This window comes from Haliotis asinina, chromosome 4 (assembly GCF_037392515.1).
Source record: "Haliotis asinina isolate JCU_RB_2024 chromosome 4, JCU_Hal_asi_v2, whole genome shotgun sequence".
Taxonomy (NCBI): domain Eukaryota; kingdom Metazoa; phylum Mollusca; class Gastropoda; order Lepetellida; family Haliotidae; genus Haliotis; species Haliotis asinina.
The window spans coordinates 25,170,970-25,193,864 of NC_090283.1; the positions used below are offsets into that span (position 1 = coordinate 25,170,970).

The 22,895-nt window shown below is 37.4% G+C and overlaps 1 protein-coding gene across 1 annotated transcript in view; it reads right to left on the reverse strand.

The window, feature by feature from the left end:
* LOC137282385 (growth hormone-regulated TBC protein 1-like) overlaps positions 1-1,677 on the reverse strand; it is a 32,320-nt gene extending 30,643 nt beyond the window's left edge. Inside the window, exon 1 of the mRNA XM_067814131.1 lies at positions 1,586-1,677. Within this exon, the coding sequence (XP_067670232.1) occupies positions 1,586-1,617 (32 nt within the window). The 5' untranslated portion in view covers positions 1,618-1,677. The remainder of the gene's footprint in view (positions 1-1,585) is intronic.
* Between the last annotated feature and the right edge of the window lie 21,218 nt (positions 1,678-22,895).

A 22,895-nucleotide genomic window follows, 5' to 3' on the forward strand; every position in this document is an offset into this window, starting at 1 on the left:
CCCCCAACCCATTCCCCACTCAAGTAACTCACACATTGTCCCTCCCACAAATGGGGACTAGGGGACTAGTGATTACAGCTTTGACCCATCACGCCATGGTTCAAGACAATTTCCATTCCCTTAATGAGTGCAATGCGTCAAGCCATTTCTGATGTCCCCAGCCATGATATTACAGGAATATTGCTAAAAGATGTCACACACATTCAAATCCTTCTGTGAAAGTTGCAATATTTGGCAAATCAACACAAGTAAGGCTTGCTCCAAGTATGTACTGAATGCCATGCCCATGGATGTGTAGTAATTCCATTTTTTAGAGGAACTAATTCACACTACACTTCTCTAAAAACAGATATATGCATTTCTCTCAATATAATAATACTGTCAGTCTTCACAGAAGCTACCAGAAAATTTATTCAAATATCCAAATATGAGTTCAGAGAACAAAACTAAATAAAAAGTTCAAATGAATTTATACATCATTAAATTACATCAACATTCATGCCCTCTACCAGCCAAACATTAATTCAAGTCAACCCCAGTGAGTTATGTCCCTGGTGGTCTTTACAAATATTAGAGCACAACTTATGATTGAAACCAGTTAGGCAAACACCGACAACACTGTATGCAACAGTTTTTGGTGTATGGAGCAACCGTCTACATTCCATAAATGGTAAGTGTTTGGAAGCTCAAACTTTCAATTGTCAATTTTGAAGTTCCCAACATTTCACAATATGAATCCATGTCGCAATATGAGTACCTGGATTGCAACATATTTCAATAGAATTTATTTGCAGATACACATCCCTAATATATATCACACACCTTAACTCTGCTTTTAATTTCAGAGTCAGATGGTCACTCTTCTTTGTCATAATATACTCTCTCTGTGTCAAAATGGTTAAAACAGTTCACATCATTATTTTGCTATTGTTTCATTCAATATAATTAAGAAATACCACCATGTATTGTGTGACAACGTACACCAGCTTTTGCCCTGAACTATTAAAGTTAAAGGAAAAGGACGCATTGAACTAGAAATTGATTGGAATATAATAATCTTGCAAATCTGAATACATAACAATAAAATAAATTTAAAAACAAAAGTATTTACTTTGTATAAATTCTTCAAAAATGTAATTTCTGTTTATCAAATAAAACATAAAAAGCAAAAGCAATAAAAATATCGATAATGATAATGATAATTTTTAAAGAACCATCATCATCTTACACCATAATCATTGATCAATGTCATCAATGGTGATCACGATTACGATCAAGTTCATAAAACACACTTAGTGTCAATATACAAATTCAGCACATCACGATATAAGATATTAGTCCCACAAACATCCGAGAACACGAGATGAGCACGCCCTACAACGAACGTGAGTGATTCAAACAAATCGATCAGCAGAACTCCACTCGCATCACGACTCATTGCAAGTACTCACGTAAGTAGTACCGATCTTGGGAGGCAGGGCAAAGATACCGCTGAATAACCTGATGTACTTCACTGACATACGACAGATTATTGGGAGACAATTTTACACTTTCAATTCATATTACAAAAATAACAAGTCTTTACCTTTTCTGAAATGATTGCGAGCCCCCAGCCATTTTCTCATTCGCGGCCGCCGCTCGAACGACACTCGAATCCTATTCGGGAACCTGACTAACTCCACATACGTTTTATGTGACTTCCGCAAGAGGAAAGTATTACAAGGGGAAGTAACTGCAGTACCAAGTGAAATCGTTTGCATTTGTGACAGAAACACCAAAAGCTCCACACACTGCAAGTCCCTGTAAGGATCGTGTTTACAATATTAATCAGAGGTCGGATTCTTCACCTGAGTAGCGATAATAACAGTGAATATTTGCCAGCCCGTAATACCTATTATTAGAGGATTTGATGTTCGGACATCTGATAGTCAGTCTTACGCTTTGTTAGAGGAAAACACGTAAGATTGTTTAATTACTAATTAATATAGGCAACAACAATTCCATTTGTCATTAAATTAAACACGAAGGCACACAATTTCAATAAGCCTGGCGAGAACGCTAAACAAATGCATATTTAAATTATGACGCCATTTTGTATGTTTAGTCGTGAATAGGTGTGATAATACTGTACTCATTGTAAACATGTATGATGAAAATGAGGATGACAATAATGAACAATTCATGACAAAAATTAACTTTTGTCTGTAGTAAAGACCATCTATTTACCTATTTCATTTTTAATTTGAACAATAAATTTACAATAACTTGCGTAAATCACGTGGGCCATATATATTCAACAGAGCTCCAGATAAGATTTAGCTCATGTGGGTACTGTAACCTCTGTACTTTTTGGAGCGGGCTATTTTGAATGTAAAGTGGTATTTCATTTTCTTTTACCCACTGCTATCAAATATGCGGGTATTTCATTGATTTCACTCAGTGAATTATATGTCATTGATTGAGTTTACTAAGCAGATCTGCACTGCCTCAATAATTATGTCACACTAAATCAAAACCAACTTTTATTACTCGCCCAAGGAAGATACTGCAGCCTAATATTTTTACAGCAATATTACACTACCTTATTATCGCTACATGTATGACGTCATAAGGGTTCAGAGTTGTGACGTCACAATGCCGTAATACTTATACCGCTGCCGCAGTAGTACTGGGCCCCTATTCTCGAAAGGATCCTAGCCCTAGGATATATCCTAACTTTGATCCTAGGGTCAAGGATAGGTGTCCCACCTTATTCTTGAAAAGTATCCTAGCGCTTGGATATCCTAACTTAGGACAAATACTAGGATAGGTTCTGAGTTGTCCTAAGTCCATCTCAGTGGAAATCAGCATGGTGTGGTACTTGTTTGTTCACCAATTTTGACGTTGTGAAAACTTAATTACAGCTGAATTTACAACAGCACGCAGTTTTTATGAGTTAAGAAGATTTTTTGAGTTTATATCATCAATTTATCAGTTGTTAATAAGACTTACTTGTTGCAATACACATATTCTTTAGATCTACAACCGATATGTATTTTTTTTCTTACCTATTCTATCCCTTTTCATTCACAACATCGCTCTCTTTGTCACATTCCTCTGAAATGTCAATGTCAAGGCCAACTCGATAAGAGAAGTAACGTCTGTTAATTTCCTAAGTGAATTTTCACTTCGTGAGATGACGCATAATGAAAGTTCAAGTCATGATAATCATTAAGAAAGTCAAATGAAATTATATTTTGCACGCCTTAATTCTCTTTTAGGCAGACTTTCAAAATCTGAAAACAAATGTTATGTCCTAGTTTAATAAATGAATTTGATGTGATAAAATATTGAACATGTTAATAATACTTAGAACTGATAAAATAGTTTAGATCTATTCGAGTACAAGAGCACCCTATTTTTCTGAATACAATATATGAATTTTTATTATAAATATAATTAATTACAATTTCTTCTAGATCAAGTAAGTCCACCCAAAGCTGAATTTCACCACTTTCAAACATTTTACTTTGATTTCTTGTCTCACCATTTGTCTTGTAAATAGCTGCCCTTACATATATGTTTTTCTTGCAATGAATTATAGATAATATTTAGGTGAACTTGATGAAGGTGTTTTTTCTACCTCACCTACCGAAGAGCTCGCTATCCTAGCAAGGATCTGTTACTCAACTTAGGGCAAGGATACGATGGTTTCGAGAATGGGTCTTATCTTAACAGTAGGATGTCATAACTCCTGTCCTAACTAGTTAGGATCTGTCTTAGCTGGGACACTTTCGAGAATAGGCACTTTGTTTGACTCGAGGAAAACAGGGTGTCCTCACACTGTGGTCGTGATTTCTCTCAACTTGTTATGGAAGTAATAAACAGAATACTAAACTCGCTTCCGTGAAATGCCATTTTCATTAAACCAGTGAAAGATTTAGTATCAAACTCGCTTTCGCTCGTTTGATACCAAGTCGTTCACTCGTTTAATAAAAATGGTATTACACGGAAGGTCGTTTAGTATCCTCTGTAAGTATATCACTCGTCCTCTACTGACTGTACAATACTAGTACAGTACTAGTACTAGTAAACTAACAGTATAACTTCATAACAATCGATGTCTTTCTCAATGATCAATTCTATAAATATATTCCGTACGCATATGTTTTAAACTGTTTCCGTATTTAACATTTTCAGTGCGTAATTGGTACGCAAGAATTATTCTCCAATGCGTAAATAAAAATTTTCTGTACGTATTTTACCCGCACACGCAGCTTATCTGGGCCTCTGTATTATTTTGCCTTTACCCTTTACACTGTAAATATTCAAAGAATAGAACATGTATATGGCGAGTTTCTAACACATGATCACCTGCAGCTGATGTAAGTAGGAACGCTGGTGGTTTACACCTGACAATATGCATCAGTTGTTTCCGGACATAACATCCAACCGCCACGATACAATCGACGCGTTTAGCAAATCCAGTTATATTATTAGGTATAATTTATAAAGTTTGAAATAATTATGCCTCCCCTTGAACTGGTTCAGTATGGAGGCATTGATAGATTAGAAACTGTGATTATTTTTCTTTTCTTTTTTAAGCCTATAAAATCTTTGAAATGTTGTGTGCGCGCGCGCGAAAGAGAGAGAGAGAGAGAGAGAGAGAGAGAGAGAGAGAGAGAGTGTGTGTGTGTGTGTGACTCAACGTGCGTTTGTGTGTATTGTACCTTTTTGTACTTGAAATTGTTCAACGTCACACAAAACAATACTCCAGCTATATTTGATCTATCTAGTTGATGGTGATCTGTGAATGCCACAATCAAGTGATTGACACTATGAGTATTGGTGTACGCAAATGAGCCAATCCTAAACTCCTCATCCCGTTAGTAGCCCCTTACAAACGTGAGTTTGCGGATTTCCGGATTCCGGATTTGCATGGACAGTGATCAGATCACAATCGTTATCATAACTCTATATAGAAACACACACTGGATGTCCTTCAAACATGTTTTGTAAAAAAATCCAGTTTTCCTTCTAAAATAAAAGTGCGGGTTTTGAAGGTAAACCCGTCTATAACAAACATCATAGATTGATTATTAAGCTGTGGATTTGCACCTATTCATACTGAATGTTGTTCAACAATGACTTGATAATAAAACAAAAGAGAAACTCACACTATAAGCTGAGAACATCATCGGCGGGGCGGTGAGGTAGACCAGAGGGCAAAGTGTTCGCTCGTCACGCCGAAGGCCCGGGTTCGATTCCACATATGGGTACAATGTGTGAAACTTGGTTTGATCAATAAGAAAGGCAACTGAAAATCCTTCCTCACAGTCATGACGTCACTTCGGTTCGCTGCAATGCTTTGGTGTCAGAGTTAGTACCACCTGTCTGCGGTTTCGTTGTCGGGCGAGAGTGAAGCAGGCGACTTTTTGGCAACTTTTAATTGCTCGGTATTAATAAACCACAGGTTTTGTAAGAATGAATCTAGCGTTCCGCTTAAGACTAACCACTAGTCTGTCATGTGTGATGGTTAAAAGAGTACAAAAAGAAGAAAAACGTATTCGTTCTTTAAGATTCACGTATCCTCCACTAGACTATATTAACCTTCTCCTGCCGTGGTCATCAACGACTGTGACTCCTGATGCGGACAGGTCACGTTTTGCCTTGCAGGTGCAGTGATGTGTGTAGCTCTATAAGTCCTTTTTCAGCTCTACAGTCCTTTAGCTCATCCTGAGCCATTGCGTTGCCTATATATCGGTGTGTAACAACACGCCCCGTTATTAATGAATGAATGAATAAGAACCGATGAAAATGTATAATAAATCCCCCAAAAGCTCGAATTTCCGGAGGTGACGTTATAGGACAATCTGTTATGAACCACACCTCCGCTTTAGTTGCTATAAACCCCAATAGACAAAACCGAGTATGTACATCCCATAAATGTATGATGTAAATAGCTAAATCTGTATCGTGGATACCCGAGTGTTTTTCGCCAGTAGTAATACTGAAATAATAAAGATACTGACACCTCACAAAAAACTGAACATTTGCTTCCAAATGACAGATAACAATAAAGTGAACAGCAGTCTATTGTTTGTGCATGTTGATGTTATATTTAACTGCTGTATTCCACGCACGCCTGTTGTTCTGGACGTCGCGCCCTTATCACGATATGATATATTACAACCATATTTCCTTGTGGTAATTAATATTGTATGTGTTTATACGCTTTATCCAACTATAGTATTTTAAAATATTTTCCTTCCCCTTACTTATGTCTGATAAAGCCAAAGTGTTGGTGTTTGAATAAACATACTATACAGAATGTATCTGAAGATCCCGGATAACATTGCCATACGTTAGGATATTGAAATTGGGGAGTTCATATTATCAAACCCTGTATTATGTTATATTGCTGCCCAAACCTGCACGGATATTTGGAAACGTAGGAAATCATTTTTAAAAAAATAATATTTGATACTGTTTTATACTTTAGCAGTAAACTGTGGTATTCCTTGTATGTAAATTTGTATGTATTCATGTGTGTACATTAAAAATATTATTAATGACTGTCCGTTTGAGTCTGAAACGGACCGATCAATTTTAAATTTTATCATTGCACAAAATTGCCACATAAATATAAGTAGTTCACATGTTTATCATACTATCATTTACAGGGGCAACGTTCACATGTTTATCATATACTATCATTTACAGCGGCAACGTTCACATGTTTATCATATACTATCATTTACAGCGGCAACGTTCACATGTTTATCATATACTATCATTTACAGCGGCAACGTTCACATATGTATCATATACTATCATTTACAGCGGCAACGTTCACATGTTTATCATATACTATCATTTACAGCGGCAACGTTCACATGTTTATCATATACTATCATTTACAGCGGCAACGTTCACATGTTTATCATATACTATCATTTACAGGGGCAACGTTCACATGTTTATCATATACTATCATTTACAGCGGCAACGTTCACATGTTTATCATATACTATCATTTACAGCGGCAACGTTCACATGTTTATCATATACTATCATTTACAGCGGCAACGTTCACATGTTTATCATATACTATCATTTACAGCGGCAATGTTCACATGTTTATCATATACTATCATTTACAGCGGCAACGTTCACATGTTTATCATATACTATCATTTACAGCGGCAACGTTCACATGTTTATCATATACTATCATTTACAGCGGCAACGTTCACATGTTTATCATATACTATCATTTACAGCGGCAACGTTCACATGTTTATCATATACTATCATTTACAGGGGCAACGTTCACATGTTTATCATATACTATCATTTACAGCGGCAACGTTCACATGTTTATCATATACTATCATTTACAGCGGCAACGTTCACATGTTTATCATATACTATCATTTACAGCGGCAACGTTCACGTGTTTATCATATACTATCATTTACAGCGGCAACGTTCACGTGTTTATCATATACTATCATTTACAGCGGCCACGTTCACATGTTTATCATATACTATCATTTACAGCGGCAACGTTCACATGTTTATCATATACTATCATTTACAGGGGCAACGTTCACATGTTTATCATATACTATCATTTACAGGGGCAACGTTCACATGTTTATCATATACTATCATTTACAGCGGCAACGTTCACATGTTTATCATATACTATCATTTACAGCGGCAACGTTCACATGTTTATCATATACTATCATTTACAGCGGCAACGTTCACATGTTTATCATATACTATCATTTACAGCGGCAACGTTCACATGTTTATCATATACTATCATTTACAGGGGCAACGTTCACATGTTTATCATATACTATCATTTACAGCGGCAACGTTCACATGTTTATCATATACTATCATTTACAGCGGCAACGTTCACATGTTTATCATATACTATCATTTACAGCGGCAACGTTCACATGTTTATCATATACTATCATTTACAGCGGCAACGTTCACATGTTTATCATATACTATCATTTACAGCGGCAACGTTCACATGTTTATCATATACTATCATTTACAGCGGCAACGTTCACATGTTTATCATATACTATCATTTACAGCGGCAACGTTCACATGTTTATCATATACTATCATTTACAGCGGCAACGTTCACATGTTTATCATATACTATCATTTACAGCGGCAACGTTCACATGTTTATCATATACTATCATTTACAGGGGCAACGTTCACATGTTTATCATATACTATCATTTACAGCGGCAACGTTCACATGTTTATCATATACTATCATTTACAGCGGCAACGTTCACATGTTTATCATATACTATCATTTACAGCGGCAACGTTCACATGTTTATCATATACTATCATTTACAGCGGCAACGTTCACATGTTTATCATATACTATCATTTACAGGGGCAACGTTCACATGTTTATCATATACTATCATTTACAGGGGCAACGTTCACGTGTTTATCATATACTATCATTTACAGCGGCAACGTTCACGTGTTTATCATATACTATCATTTACAGCGGCAACGTTCACATGTTTATCATATACTATCATTTACAGCGGCAACGTTCACGTGTTTATCATATACTATCATTTACAGCGGCAACGTTCACATGTTTATCATATACTATCATTTACAGCGGCAACGTTCACATGTTTATCATATACTATCATTTACAGCGGCAACGTTCACATGTTTATCATATACTATCATTTACAGCGGCAACGTTCACATGTTTATCATATACTATCATTTACAGCGGCAACGTTCACATGTTTATCATATACTATCATTTACAGCGGCAACGTTCACATGTTTATCATATACTATCATTTACAGCGGCAACGTTCACATGTTTATCATATACTATCATTTACAGCGGCAACGTTCACATGTTTATCATATACTATCATTTACAGGGGCAACGTTCACATGTTTATCATATACTATCATTTACAGGGGCAACGTTCACATGTTTATCATATACTATCATTTACAGCGGCAACGTTCACATGTTTATCATATACTATCATTTACAGCGGCAACGTTCACATGTTTATCATATACTATCATTTACAGCGGCAACGTTCACATGTTTATCATATACTATCATTTACAGCGGCAACGTTCACGTGTTTATCATATACTATCATTTACAGCGGCAACGTTCACGTGTTTATCATATACTATCATTTACAGCGGCAACGTTCACATGTTTATCATATACTATCATTTACAGCGGCAACGTTCACGTGTTTATCATATACTATCATTTACAGCGGCAACGTTCACATGTTTATCATATACTATCATTTACAGCGGCAACGTTCACATGTTTATCATATACTATCATTTACAGCGGCAACGTTCACATGTTTATCATATACTATCATTTACAGCGGCAACGTTCACATGTTTATCATATACTATCATTTACAGCGGCAACGTTCACATGTTTATCATATACTATCATTTACAGCGGCAACGTTCACATGTTTATCATATACTATCATTTACAGCGGCAACGTTCACATGTTTATCATATACTATCATTTACAGCGGCAACGTTCACATGTTTATCATATACTATCATTTACAGCGGCAACGTTCACATGTTTATCATATACTATCATTTACAGGGGCAACGTTCACATGTTTATCATATACTATCATTTACAGCGGCAACGTTCACATGTTTATCATATACTATCATTTACAGGGGCAACGTTCACATGTTTATCATATACTATCATTTACAGCGGCAACGTTCACATGTTTATCATATACTATCATTTACAGCGGCAACGTTCACATGTTTATCATATACTATCATTTACAGGGGCAACGTTCACATGTTTATCATATACTATCATTTACAGCGGCAACGTTCACATGTTTATCATATACTATCATTTACAGCGGCAACGTTCACATGTTTATCATATACTATCATTTACAGCGGCAACGTTCACATGTTTATCATATACTATCATTTACAGCGGCAACGTTCACATGTTTATCATATACTATCATTTACAGCGGCAACGTTCACATGTTTATCATATACTATCATTTACAGCGGCAACGTTCACATGTTTATCATATACTATCATTTACAGCGGCAACGTTCACATGTTTATCATATACTATCATTTACAGCGGCAACGTTCACATGTTTATCATATACTATCATTTACAGCGGCAACGTTCACGTGTTTATCATACACTATCATTTACAGCGGCAACGTTCACGTGTTTATCATACACTATCATTTACAGCGGCAACGTTCACGTGTTTATCATATACTATCATTTACAGCGGCAACGTTCACATGTTTATCATATACTATCATTTACAGCGGCAACGTTCACATGTTTATCATATACTATCATTTACAGCGGCAACGTTCACATGTTTATCATATACTATCATTTACAGCGGCAACGTTCACATGTTTATCATATACTATCATTTACAGCGGCAACGTTCACATGTTTATCATATACTATCATTTACAGCGGCAACGTTCACATGTTTATCATATACTATCATTTACAGCGGCAACGTTCACATGTTTATCATATACTATCATTTACAGCGGCAACGTTCACATGTTTATCATATACTATCATTTACAGCGGCAACGTTCACATGTTTATCATATACTATCATTTACAGCGGCAACGTTCACATGTTTATCATATACTATCATTTACAGGGGCAACGTTCACATGTTTATCATATACTATCATTTACAGGGGCAACGTTCACATGTTTATCATATACTATCATTTACAGCGGCAACGTTCACGTTTATCATATACTATCATTTACAGCGACAACGTTCACATGTTTATCATATACTATCATTTACAGGGGCAACGTTCACATGTTTATCATATACTATCATTTACAGCGGCAACGTTCACATGTTTATCATATACTATCATTTACAGGGGCAACGTTCACATGTTTATCATATACTATCATTTACAGCGGCAACGTTCACATGTTTATCATATACTATCATTTACAGCGGCAACGTTCACGTGTTTATCATATACTATCATTTACAGCGGCAACGTTCACATGTTTATCATATACTATCATTTACAACGGCAACGTTCACATGTTTATCATATACTATCATTTACAGCGGCAACGTTCACATGTTTATCATATACTATCATTTACAGCGGCAACGTTCACATGTTTATCATATACTATCATTTACAGCGGCAACGTTCACATGTTTATCATATACTATCATTTACAGCGGCAACGTTCAGATGTTTATCATTTACAGCGGCAACGTTCACATGTTTATCATATACTATCATTTACAGCGGCAACGTTCACATGTTTATCATATACTATCATTTACAGGGGCAACGTTCACATGTTTATCATATACTATCATTTACAGCGGCAACGTTCACATGTTTATCATATACTATCATTTACAGGAGCAACGTTCACATGTTTATCATATACTATCATTTACAGCGGCAACGTTCACATGTTTATCATATACTATCATTTACAGGAGCAACGTTCACATGTTTATCATATACTATCATTTACAGCGGCAACGTTCACATGTTTATCATATACTATCATTTACAGGAGCAACGTTCACATGTTTATCATATACTATCATTTACAGCGACAACGTTCACATGTTTATCATATACTATCATTTACAGCGGCAACGTTCACATGTTTATCATATACTATCATTTACAGGGGCAACGTTCACATGTTTATCATATACTATCATTTACAGGAGCAACGTTCACATGTTTATCATATACTATCATTTACAGCGGCAACGTTCACATGTTTATCATATACTATCATTTACAGGGACAACGTTCACATGTTTATCATATACTATCATTTACAGCGGCAACGTTCACATGTTTATCATATACTATCATTTACAGCGGCAACGTTCACATGTTTATCATATACTATCATTTACAGGAGCAACGTTCACATGTTTATCATATACTATCATTTACAGGAGCAACGTTCACGTGTTTATCATATACTATCATTTACAGGAGCAACGTTCACATGTTTATCATATACTATCATTTACAGCGGCAACGTTCACATGTTTATCATATACTATCATTTACAGGAGCAACGTTCACATGTTTATCATATACTATCATTTACAGGGGCAACGTTCACATGTTTATCATATACTATCATTTACAGCGGCAACGTTCACATGTTTATCATATACTATCATTTACAGCGGCAACGTTCACATGTTTATCATATACTATCATTTACAGGGGCAACGTTCACATGTTTATCATATACTATCATTTACAGCGGCAACGTTCACATGTTTATCATATACTATCATTTACAGCGGCAACGTTCACATGTTTATCATATACTATCATTTACAGGAGCAACGTTCACATGTTTATCATATACTATCATTTACAGGGGCAACGTTCACATGTTTATCATATACTATCATTTACAGGAGCAACGTTCACATGTTTATCATATACTATCATTTACAGCGGCAACGTTCACATGTTTATCATATACTATCATTTACAGGAGCAACGTTCACATGTTTATCATATACTATCATTTACAGCGGCAACGTTCACATGTTTATCATATACTATCATTTACAGGAGCAACGTTCACATGTTTATCATATACTATCATTTACAGCGGCAACGTTCACGTGTTTATCATATACTATCATTTACAGCGGCAACGTTCACATGTTTATCATATACTATCATTTACAGCGGCAACGTTCACATGTTTATCATATACTATCATTTACAGGAGCAACGTTCACATGTTTATCATATACTATCATATACAGCGACAACGTTCACATGTTTATCATATACTATCATTTACAGCGGCAACGTTCACATGTTTATCATATACTATCATTTACAGCGGCAACGTTCACATGTTTATCATATACTATCATTTACAGGGGCAACGTTCACATGTTTATCATATACTATCATTTACAGCGGCAACGTTCACATGTTTATCATATACTATCATTTACAGCGGCAACGTTCACATGTTTATCACATACTATCATATACACCGGCAACGTTCACATGTTTATCATATACTATCATTTACAGGGGCAACGTTCACATGTTTATCATATACTATCATTTACAGGAGCAACGTTCACATGTTTATCATATACTATCATTTACAGCGGCAACGTTCACATGTTTATCATATACTATCATTTACAGCGGCAACGTTCACATGTTTATCATATACTATCATTTACAGCGGCAACGTTCACATGTTTATCATATACTATCATTTACAGGAGCAACGTTCACATGTTTATCATATACTATCATTTACAGGAGCAACGTTCACGTGTTTATCATATACTATCATTTACAGGAGCAACGTTCACATGTTTATCATATACTATCATTTACAGGAGCAACGTTCACGTGTTTATCATATACTATCATTTACAGGAGCAACGTTCACATGTTTATCATATACTATCATTTACAGCGGCAACGTTCACATGTTTATCATATACTATCATTTACAGCGGCAACGTTCACATGTTTATCATATACTATCATTTACAGGAGCAACGTTCACGTGTTTATCATATACTATCATTTACAGCGGCAACGTTCACATGTTTATCATATACTATCATTTACAGCGGCAATGTTCACATGTTTATCATATACTATCATTTACAGCGGCAACGTTCACATGTTTATCATATACTATCATTTACAGCGGCAACGTTCACATGTTTATCATATACTATCATTTACAGGAGCAACGTTCACATGTTTATCAAATACTATCATTTACAGCGGCAACGTTCACATGTTTATCATATACTATCATTTACAGCGGCAACGTTCACATGTTTATCATATACTATCATTTACAGCGGCAACGTTCACATGTTTATCATATACTATCATTTACAGCGGCAATGTTCACATGTTTATCATATACTATCATTTACAGCGGCAACGTTCACATGTTTATCAAATACTATCATTTACAGCGGCAACGTTCACATGTTTATCATATACTATCATTTACAGCGGCAATGTTCACATGTTTATCATATACTATCATTTACAGCGGCAACGTTCACATGTTTATCATATACTATCATTTACAGCGGCAACGTTCACATGTTTATCATATACTATCATTTACAGGAGCAACGTTCACATGTTTATCAAATACTATCATTTACAGCGGCAACGTTCACATGTTTATCATATACTATCATATACACCGGCAACGTTCACATGTTTATCATATACTATCATTTACAGCGGCAACGTTCACATGTTTATCATATACTATCATATACACCGGCAACGTTCACATGTTTATCATATACTATCATTTACAGGAGCAACGTTCACGTGTTTATCATATACTATCATTTACAGCGGCAACGTTCACATGTTTATCATATACTATCATTTACAGGAGCAACGTTCACATGTTTATCATATACTATCATTTACAGCGGCAACGTTCACATGTTTATCATATACTATCATTTACAGGAGCAACGTTCACGTGTTTATCATATACTATCATATACACCGGCAACGTTCACATGTTTATCATATACTATCATTTACAGCGGCAACGTTCACATGTTTATCATATACTATCATTTACAGCGGCAACGTTCACATGTTTATCATATACTATCATATACACCGGCAACGTTCACATGTTTATCATATACTATCATTTACAGCGGCAACGTTCACATGTTTATCATATACAAAGTCAGCCGCCTAGCCCGCTCAGCCACCGCGACTTCAGCGGGCTAGGCGGCTGACTTTGTGTGCTGGCGATTAGGTGCCTGACTCTGAGGGTGCGGGTTCGAATCCCGGATGGGACTAAACCGAAAAAAGTACTAGAATGTGTACTTTACTAAGAAAGTGAAATCCCAAGTATGACATATGTTGCATTTGACCACTTTCTAAATGGCATCGTGTAATCAAAAAGTAAACTGAATGCATCGACGAATGTCGCCTGTTTCACTTACTCATGACTGGTCATGGAACGTTGTGTATTACGGGAATTGCCGAGTATTTTCCAAAGGAGAGGAATTGAGCGATTTAGTGTTCAACGGAAGACAGTCATTGAGAACCTCTCAACGCCGGAAGGGAATGAACGTTATTCTCTGATATGGTTTTCCTGTTGGTAGTTGTTGATATGCATGGCAGGGATATTATACTGACCACTCTCGCACTGTTCAGTTGGTAGCTTCTTCGTAGGTGTCCGGATGGAAATGGCCCCTAGTAACCGGAAATCCAGCACCAAAATTTGACACTGTTCTATTCGTGATTTATTTGTGTGATTGTATAAGGTAAGGGGCGGTGAGGTGAGGGCTCGTCACCCCGAAGACACGAGTTCGATTCCCGTCGGAGATTTTTTCACTAACAGGGTCCTGTATCACCAACTTGGGCATACTATATATCATTTTTTTTTTAGTCGACCCGCTCCAGTGGCTTGTCATGCCCGCAGGTAATATATTAAAAAGCCAGCCAAGGGCCGTAGATGTATCCAGGATATAGTGAAGATTCATCGGAACGTATGCCCTGGATGTATCGAGGATGGGTTTTGCGCCACTTATAGCACTATTCCAGTAATGTCACGACGGAGGGCATTAGAAATGGAACTCATCCTTTTAACCCATGTAGGAAATCGAACCCAGATTTTCGGCGGGACGAGCCGACAATATAATCACTAGACTGCCCCGTCGTCACCCAAATCGCGTATGGTATTCCAAAAAGATGTAAACGCTGTTTGGAGCAGACTGTTATATGTTGTGAAGGAAATCTAAGAACGCTTCACACACTGCAAGAGCTTGTTCCGTTTCAATCAGAGATAGCCATGAAGATCCCGGTTAGAATAGATCTTCAACAACTCATGCCTGTAAGTTTCAACTATCGGGATCGGGTGGTGAGGCACATGTATGTATGTATGTATGTATGTATGTATGTATGTATGTATGTATGTATGTATGTATGTATGTATGTATGTATGTATGTATGTATGTATGTATGTATGTATGTATGTATGTATGTATGTATGTATGTATGTATGTATGCATGTATGTATGTATGTATGTATTATCGTATGTATGTATTATCGTATTCTAACTGCCATGACAACGGTGTCACTCACTGTATTTTCTGGGCAAGTCTCGGTCATCTGCCGTGTGAACTGAACTCTGCTAAACGAGGCATTAAACATCAAGTCAATATGCATGTCCGACCTGGGTCCTCATTCCCATAAGAGACCGTAGCGCTACAACTGCCATGAGTATATTCAAGTATGGGAGTGACAGTCTTTCCTCCACTATAGCTTTGTAGAACAAGGCAACGCTGAGAAACAGCGGCTGATTTTCTAGGCCAGCTGAAATAAACACCTTTAGTCGACGAGTGACACCACGCTGATTGCAGGACAAGGCAGTTTGTTTGTTTTGTCATCGTAATGACGCTGTTAGGTGCACAGCGTGCAGGTTTAGAGTTGGTTTGTTGTTTTACACCACACTCGAGTGTAAACTATCCAAGTTCATGATCAACATCATGAGCATCGATCCACAGGCCTTCGTGACATTGCGAGGATTACGGATTATTTAAAAAAATATAAAAGGTTTGAGATGACCCCCGATCTAGATGTAGTGTACTGTGAAGCGAGTCAAGTCGGGGGGGCATCTCAAAATTATACATACATACATACATACATACATATATATATATATATATATATATATATATATATATATATATATATATATATATATATATATATATATATATATATATATATATATATATATATATATATATATATATATATACATACATACATACATACATACATACATACATACATACATACATACATACATACATATATTTTCTTAAACAAATCTGTAATCCTCGCAGTGACACGAGGAACTGTGCATTGATCTGCGCGAATCGGAATACGTCAACCAATACGTCAACGTCAGTGAATCTGACCACTTGATCCTGCGAGTCGCCTCTTACTATGCAAGCATGGGCTGCTGAACACTACTTTGTAAGCCGAAAGTTCGCTGGATGCATCATGTATTAATACCAAAAAAAATTGTCAGTTGCTATGAAACCAAAACCTTTGATGACTGTCATGAGATTTTGGTTGTTTTCACTATTTCTCTTCAGAGTCGGTGATTGAATAACCTATTGGTTAAATCGTTCGCTCTACACGCCGAAGTCCCGAGTTCAATTGCCCACGTGGGTGCAATGTGTAAAGTCCATCTCATTTGTCCTCACCGTGATATTGCTGGGATATTGCTAAACGCGGCGTAAAACTTAACTCACTCAGTCCTAACACATGACTAAAACATTCAGGGTCATGTGGACTTCATCGAAAGAAGTGTTTTGGCTGATGGATATGTGAAAACAATCGGGTCCACAATAAAACAATTGAGACATACATTTTGTGAGCATAGCTGGGTTGCCATAGTAGGTTGCCATGGCGCGCCCCATGATCAACCACGTCTCTAGAGCTCACTACCCGACCTCTTAAGCCGCATCTACCATAGTTTGACCTTTGACCTTATCCGGAAAACAAAACCATGACTATATATTTTCAATCTTCCGGTACAAGTTTTGCATTTATTCATTCCCCTGAACGTTAACAAATGGCGTTGGCTGCTTGACTGCTGCCGGACGCTGGAACTAACAGGGAGAAAGCTGGTCTAAATCCCGTCTGAGAGTGACTTTCATGTGAAACTGTATAATGCTTTCTGCGGGAGCTAGTTCCAGACAAATTCCCATAGCACAAAATTTCTTTGGACAAAATCCCATAGGTAATACAGAGCAAAACCTCAGTTTTAATTTATAAGGCTAGTGAGCTAAAACCAGTAGCATGTTATGAGTATCGTGTTGTCATGAATGAGTTTAATGAGCATTGTTACGAGCTGAACTGTCGATAGTCGCACATACAATCGATGCATCGATAGTTTTTCACCACTACAATCGATTAATTCACATCGGAGACTGAACAACTGCAATGCATCTATAGTTCGACGCATCGTTACAGCCCTAACCACGACACATATATACCTCGGTCACACATTTTCACACTTAATTCTGTTCAGCTTGTAAAACAAGCATGAGGATACTAGACAGCAAAGTTTGTCCACAGCAAAGACAGCAAAGTTTGTCGTTGGCGAGCGGTCTATGGCGCCATGCTTGTAATGCAGCAAGCTTTGAGTGCCAGGATCGAGCCAATCTGTGATCAGGTGTGAAAACCTTGGCGTCAACTTTCTGTGCAGACTCTTTCATGGTTGTTATTAGTGCTTATGTGCAGATGGTTCATGATGATCATACGTTAGGAAAAATAAAAGTATCTATTTTAAAATAAAGTGTATACCATTTTTTGACACTGTTGAGATTTTGTCCGTAGTATGCAGGCAATTTGTCAAACAGGATTTGATTTTGTCCTGTATCATTATGTCCGGCTGGGGTTTTGTCCTACCCTCTTCTATTAGGCTAAATAAAAAACGTAAAATGTTTGTCGGGCATCGGAGCGTCACTAGTTTTTGTGCGCGTAACAATTTTTTACTGCCATTTGAAAAAGATATGTTGACTTTGCCGCGTCGAGCCAATTTTCCACTATAATGATGTGTGTCTGTAAGAACGAGTGTGACCGAATCTGCAACTCATTAACACGTGCTAGACCTCCCAAGCTGTATTTCTCAGAGAAAAACAATGTGTTCCTCCCTCGTCACTTTTTTTCTCTCAAAATTAAAAAAATTAATAGTTCTATACTTTTTAAAAAAATTAATGTGCCCGAGAAACGATTATTTTTTTTATTCAGCCTTATCCTTCTCGTAAGCTTGAAAAGGCCGGGTGGCTTGTCGATGAAATGTATTTGTATATCTGGAAAATATGTAACACGGAAATGAACAAATTTTCTTCTTCTTCTATTGGGCCAGGTCTACATACGCACGTAAAGCAGCCAAGTCCATCTTATCTCACCATTAGATTCCAATATTTTGGTTTTTATGAGCACATGAATCTCGAATATCATTCATCTTTCTAGCTGCTAATCAACACTTTATATACAGTACTGACCTACTATTAGCAGTACAGTGCTCTTTACCACTGCTTAAAATCTCGATCAGAGATACCATTGGGAATTGATTTTCCTGAGTGAGTATATATATGTATTTCTAAACACTCAGTTCACTGGCACGGACGCACGCACGGACGCACACACATGAAATTGCACGTGCATCCTAATTACTGCACCAGAAGAGACTTTCTGATTAGAGCAATAGAATTGTATGCCCTTATCAAACACCCAACTCAAGAGCCATAGCCTTTGAAGTATACGTGGAATTCTCGTCACCTTCTCACCCAGTCTATACAGAGGTATGGTGGTTCCAGTTATATTCCTTTCTCTTTGACTTCAAACAAGGCGATTAGTGAATATAGTCCCACACAGTAGAAGGGACACAACTCTGTCATGACTGATTGCAGACAACTGAAACGGAAGTTCGTTCAGGATAGAAGAGGGACATTGGATGCAAAGTCGTGTTCATCATTGTTACATTCACCTGGCTATGCGCATGCGCAGCGGCCTGGATTTGAACTCCCGATCAGTTGATAAATGTTGATGGCTGTCAAACACCTTTAACTTTTGTATGTGTTAATATCTAACTGATGGGAAATCCAAAAAAGATCTTCCACGAGTAAGCTTGAGGAGAAAGTGGGCACAAACGACAATACCTTCCATACACATAATAGTGTCTCTCAATACACAGAATAATGCCACTAAATACACAGGATAATGCCACTCAATGCACAGGATAATGTCACTCAATACACAGGTTATTCCACATAAGGGCACCCAGGGGGATTTCAGGCTAAAAGAGGTGCAATGTTTTATGTAGTGACTGATAAAACGGAACGTGTGGTCAGACTGAATTACTTGGTTCAGGGTATGCAGTCGTACCCGCCTGTGCTCATAACATCATCCGCTAGGATGGCTGGTCCAGGCGAAGTTATCGACAGAACGCCGTCACTTATTCCGACGTTACACAGAATATGGAGAAAAGGGTGGTTCAGGTCAGACCTCGAGCAACACAGAAAACACTTCCGTAAATTACTAAAGTATATGTTCAGAGACAGGCCAGGTCCACCCAATGTCCTTAAAGATAAAATTCTGGGTGTAGATTATCCACGGATAACATAACGCCCGGTGCGCGTGTACCATGGGTGGCAGAAAACAAAATGTAAACAAACAGATCGTTCATTTTTATCGAATGTACAAACCCACGACTGGATGATGCAATGTCCTTACATACATTATTTACGCCCTTTCTCGGTGAACAGTTTAAACCGTAAATAGGACAAACATCAATAAATAAGCAATTCATCTGTACACAACCTCTTGGTGATGGATGCTTTTCGTTCTAGAAAATCACAGTGAGGCAAGTCATGCTGATGGATTGAAGCAAGTCTTGTTGAAATGCGTGGACGTAAATTGCTGAGTCATGATCTGGGACGGCGGATTACTACCAACGTAAGCTAATTTGCGCATGCGTTGACATATAACACATTGTATACACGTTATGTGGACTATAATACAGCCTTCAATTCTGTACAAGAAGGTATATTGTGGTGTTTACTTGCGATTCGTGGTATAAGTTAAAAATGTAAAAAATATAGTCATGTATCCTGGCAGACGTAAGTAAGTAAATATTGCATAATGGCGCAGCTGCAATGTTGCAGTATTCGCGGTGAGTATCTAGGCAGACGAAAAAGCTCTGATGAGATAAAGCAGTAATTTCAACAGTAAATGTGAATACAATTTAGGTGTAAGGCAAGGATGCATAGTACGCCCTTATCCCTTTTTATGCTTTATTGATACATTAGCCATGAAGATTATGATACATGCGAGGGTAGTATATAAATGTATCCCTGTCTTCCATGAGACTTGCACTGCAGTTTAACCAATGATGTTTTATGGAGTTTAGCGAAAATAATGCAAGAAAGTCAACCTGGCAGAAACTAAGGTAATTGTTTAAATGGAGAAAATGGATTTACAAAAGCAGAGCATGTGATGCTGTTACCAAATACAAATATTTATATTGAGACATATGTTTCCCACTTACCACAAGCTACCCATAATGCAATCATTATGTTCTTTGTCATTCCATCTACGACTTGAGTTTCAACTGCCATTGTAGAATTCAGCAAGTCATTCAACAAATATGTCGAACGTTGTGATTCTTTTCACGGACGGATCCCGTGGTGACCGTTGCTGCACGTCAGACCGCTGATATCAGGTTGATACGTGATGGGTGATACCTTAGTTACGGTGTGCATACTTCCAACAAGTGATCAGTCCCATGACTTTATATTCTACAAGTTTCTTTTCCGCGATCGGAGATTATCATGACATTACCGTTATGTAGTCACAACAATCGTTTCACAGCTATCCTACTTATCTGAAAGAGAAATAGCGCGCTCACATACTTATGTTGTATGGCACTAACTCTCCGGAAAAGTTAAAGGGACACTGATCTAGAGAGATTAATGTTTCACGCCAACAATCCAATTACGAAACCAAGTTGCTGTGTAGCCAGTCCCTGCGCCCTCGACCGTGAATGACACGGAGGCTGGGCAACAGTTTCAGAGGGGCATTAAGAAGGGTGGATGCCCATCAAATGCTGTTATTTGAAAATATCATGTCTAGTTCTTGTCAGATTGTAATAAATTATCCCAGCAGTGTATCGGGTATATATTTTATGAGCATGTATATTTTCGGGTATTTTAAATCATGGACGGCATGATAACAGATCCTTTTCGACAGCATTTCTTCGTTTTTTTACCTTTATATTCTACAAGTTTCTTTTATTCATCATCGTCCAGTGAAGGTCCGTGGTAGAATAGGCCTTCAGCAACCCATGCTTGCCGTAAAAAGCGACTATGCTGTCGTAAGAGGTGACTAACGGGATCTGGTGGTCAGACTCGCTGACATGGTTGACGCATGCCATCGCTTCTCAGTTGTGCAGATCGATGCTTATGCTGTTGATCACTGGGTTGCCTGGTCAAGACGCGTTTATTTACAGACCACCGCCATATAGCTGGAATATTGCTGAGTGCGGCGTGAAACTAAACTCACTCACTCACTTTTATCATGTCACGTTAACACGTGATGTCTGGTACCTATAGCATTTAAAAAAAATCCACACACACATTTGAATTGTTTCAAACCGTAAACCAACAACCCCACTTTGCCACTAAAAAACTTAGTGAGTGAGCGAGTTTAGTTTTACGCCGCAAGCATGGGTTGGTGAAGGCCTATTCTACCCCAGACCTTCACGGGTCTTAGAAATCTGAAAATGTCACATAGGCAGTTACACGTAGGCATGTATTGTTCTTAACTGCAGCACACACTTAGGCAATTACACGTAGGCATGTACTGTTCTTAACTTTAGCACACAGCAAATGCTTATACACATATGCATTACTTTGCAACAATGAAGTTCTGCTAGTTTCCTCAAAGTAATGTCCGCACGTGTTTTAGGCGATTGAAACTGCATGCAAAGCAGCGTTTACTATTCCCTTGCTATAACCAGTGTTTGGTGATATAAACCTACACCACTTTACTAGTATTCGTCATTATTTGATGTTCATTTAATGAATCTGTAGCAGTTACAGTTAGTAGTAACACCATTCAGATTATCCGACAAAGCTTCCCATTTGGCATTTCTCGTTTCTGGAGTAACTACTCAACATTATGAGTGAGTTGATATAGTTTTACGCCG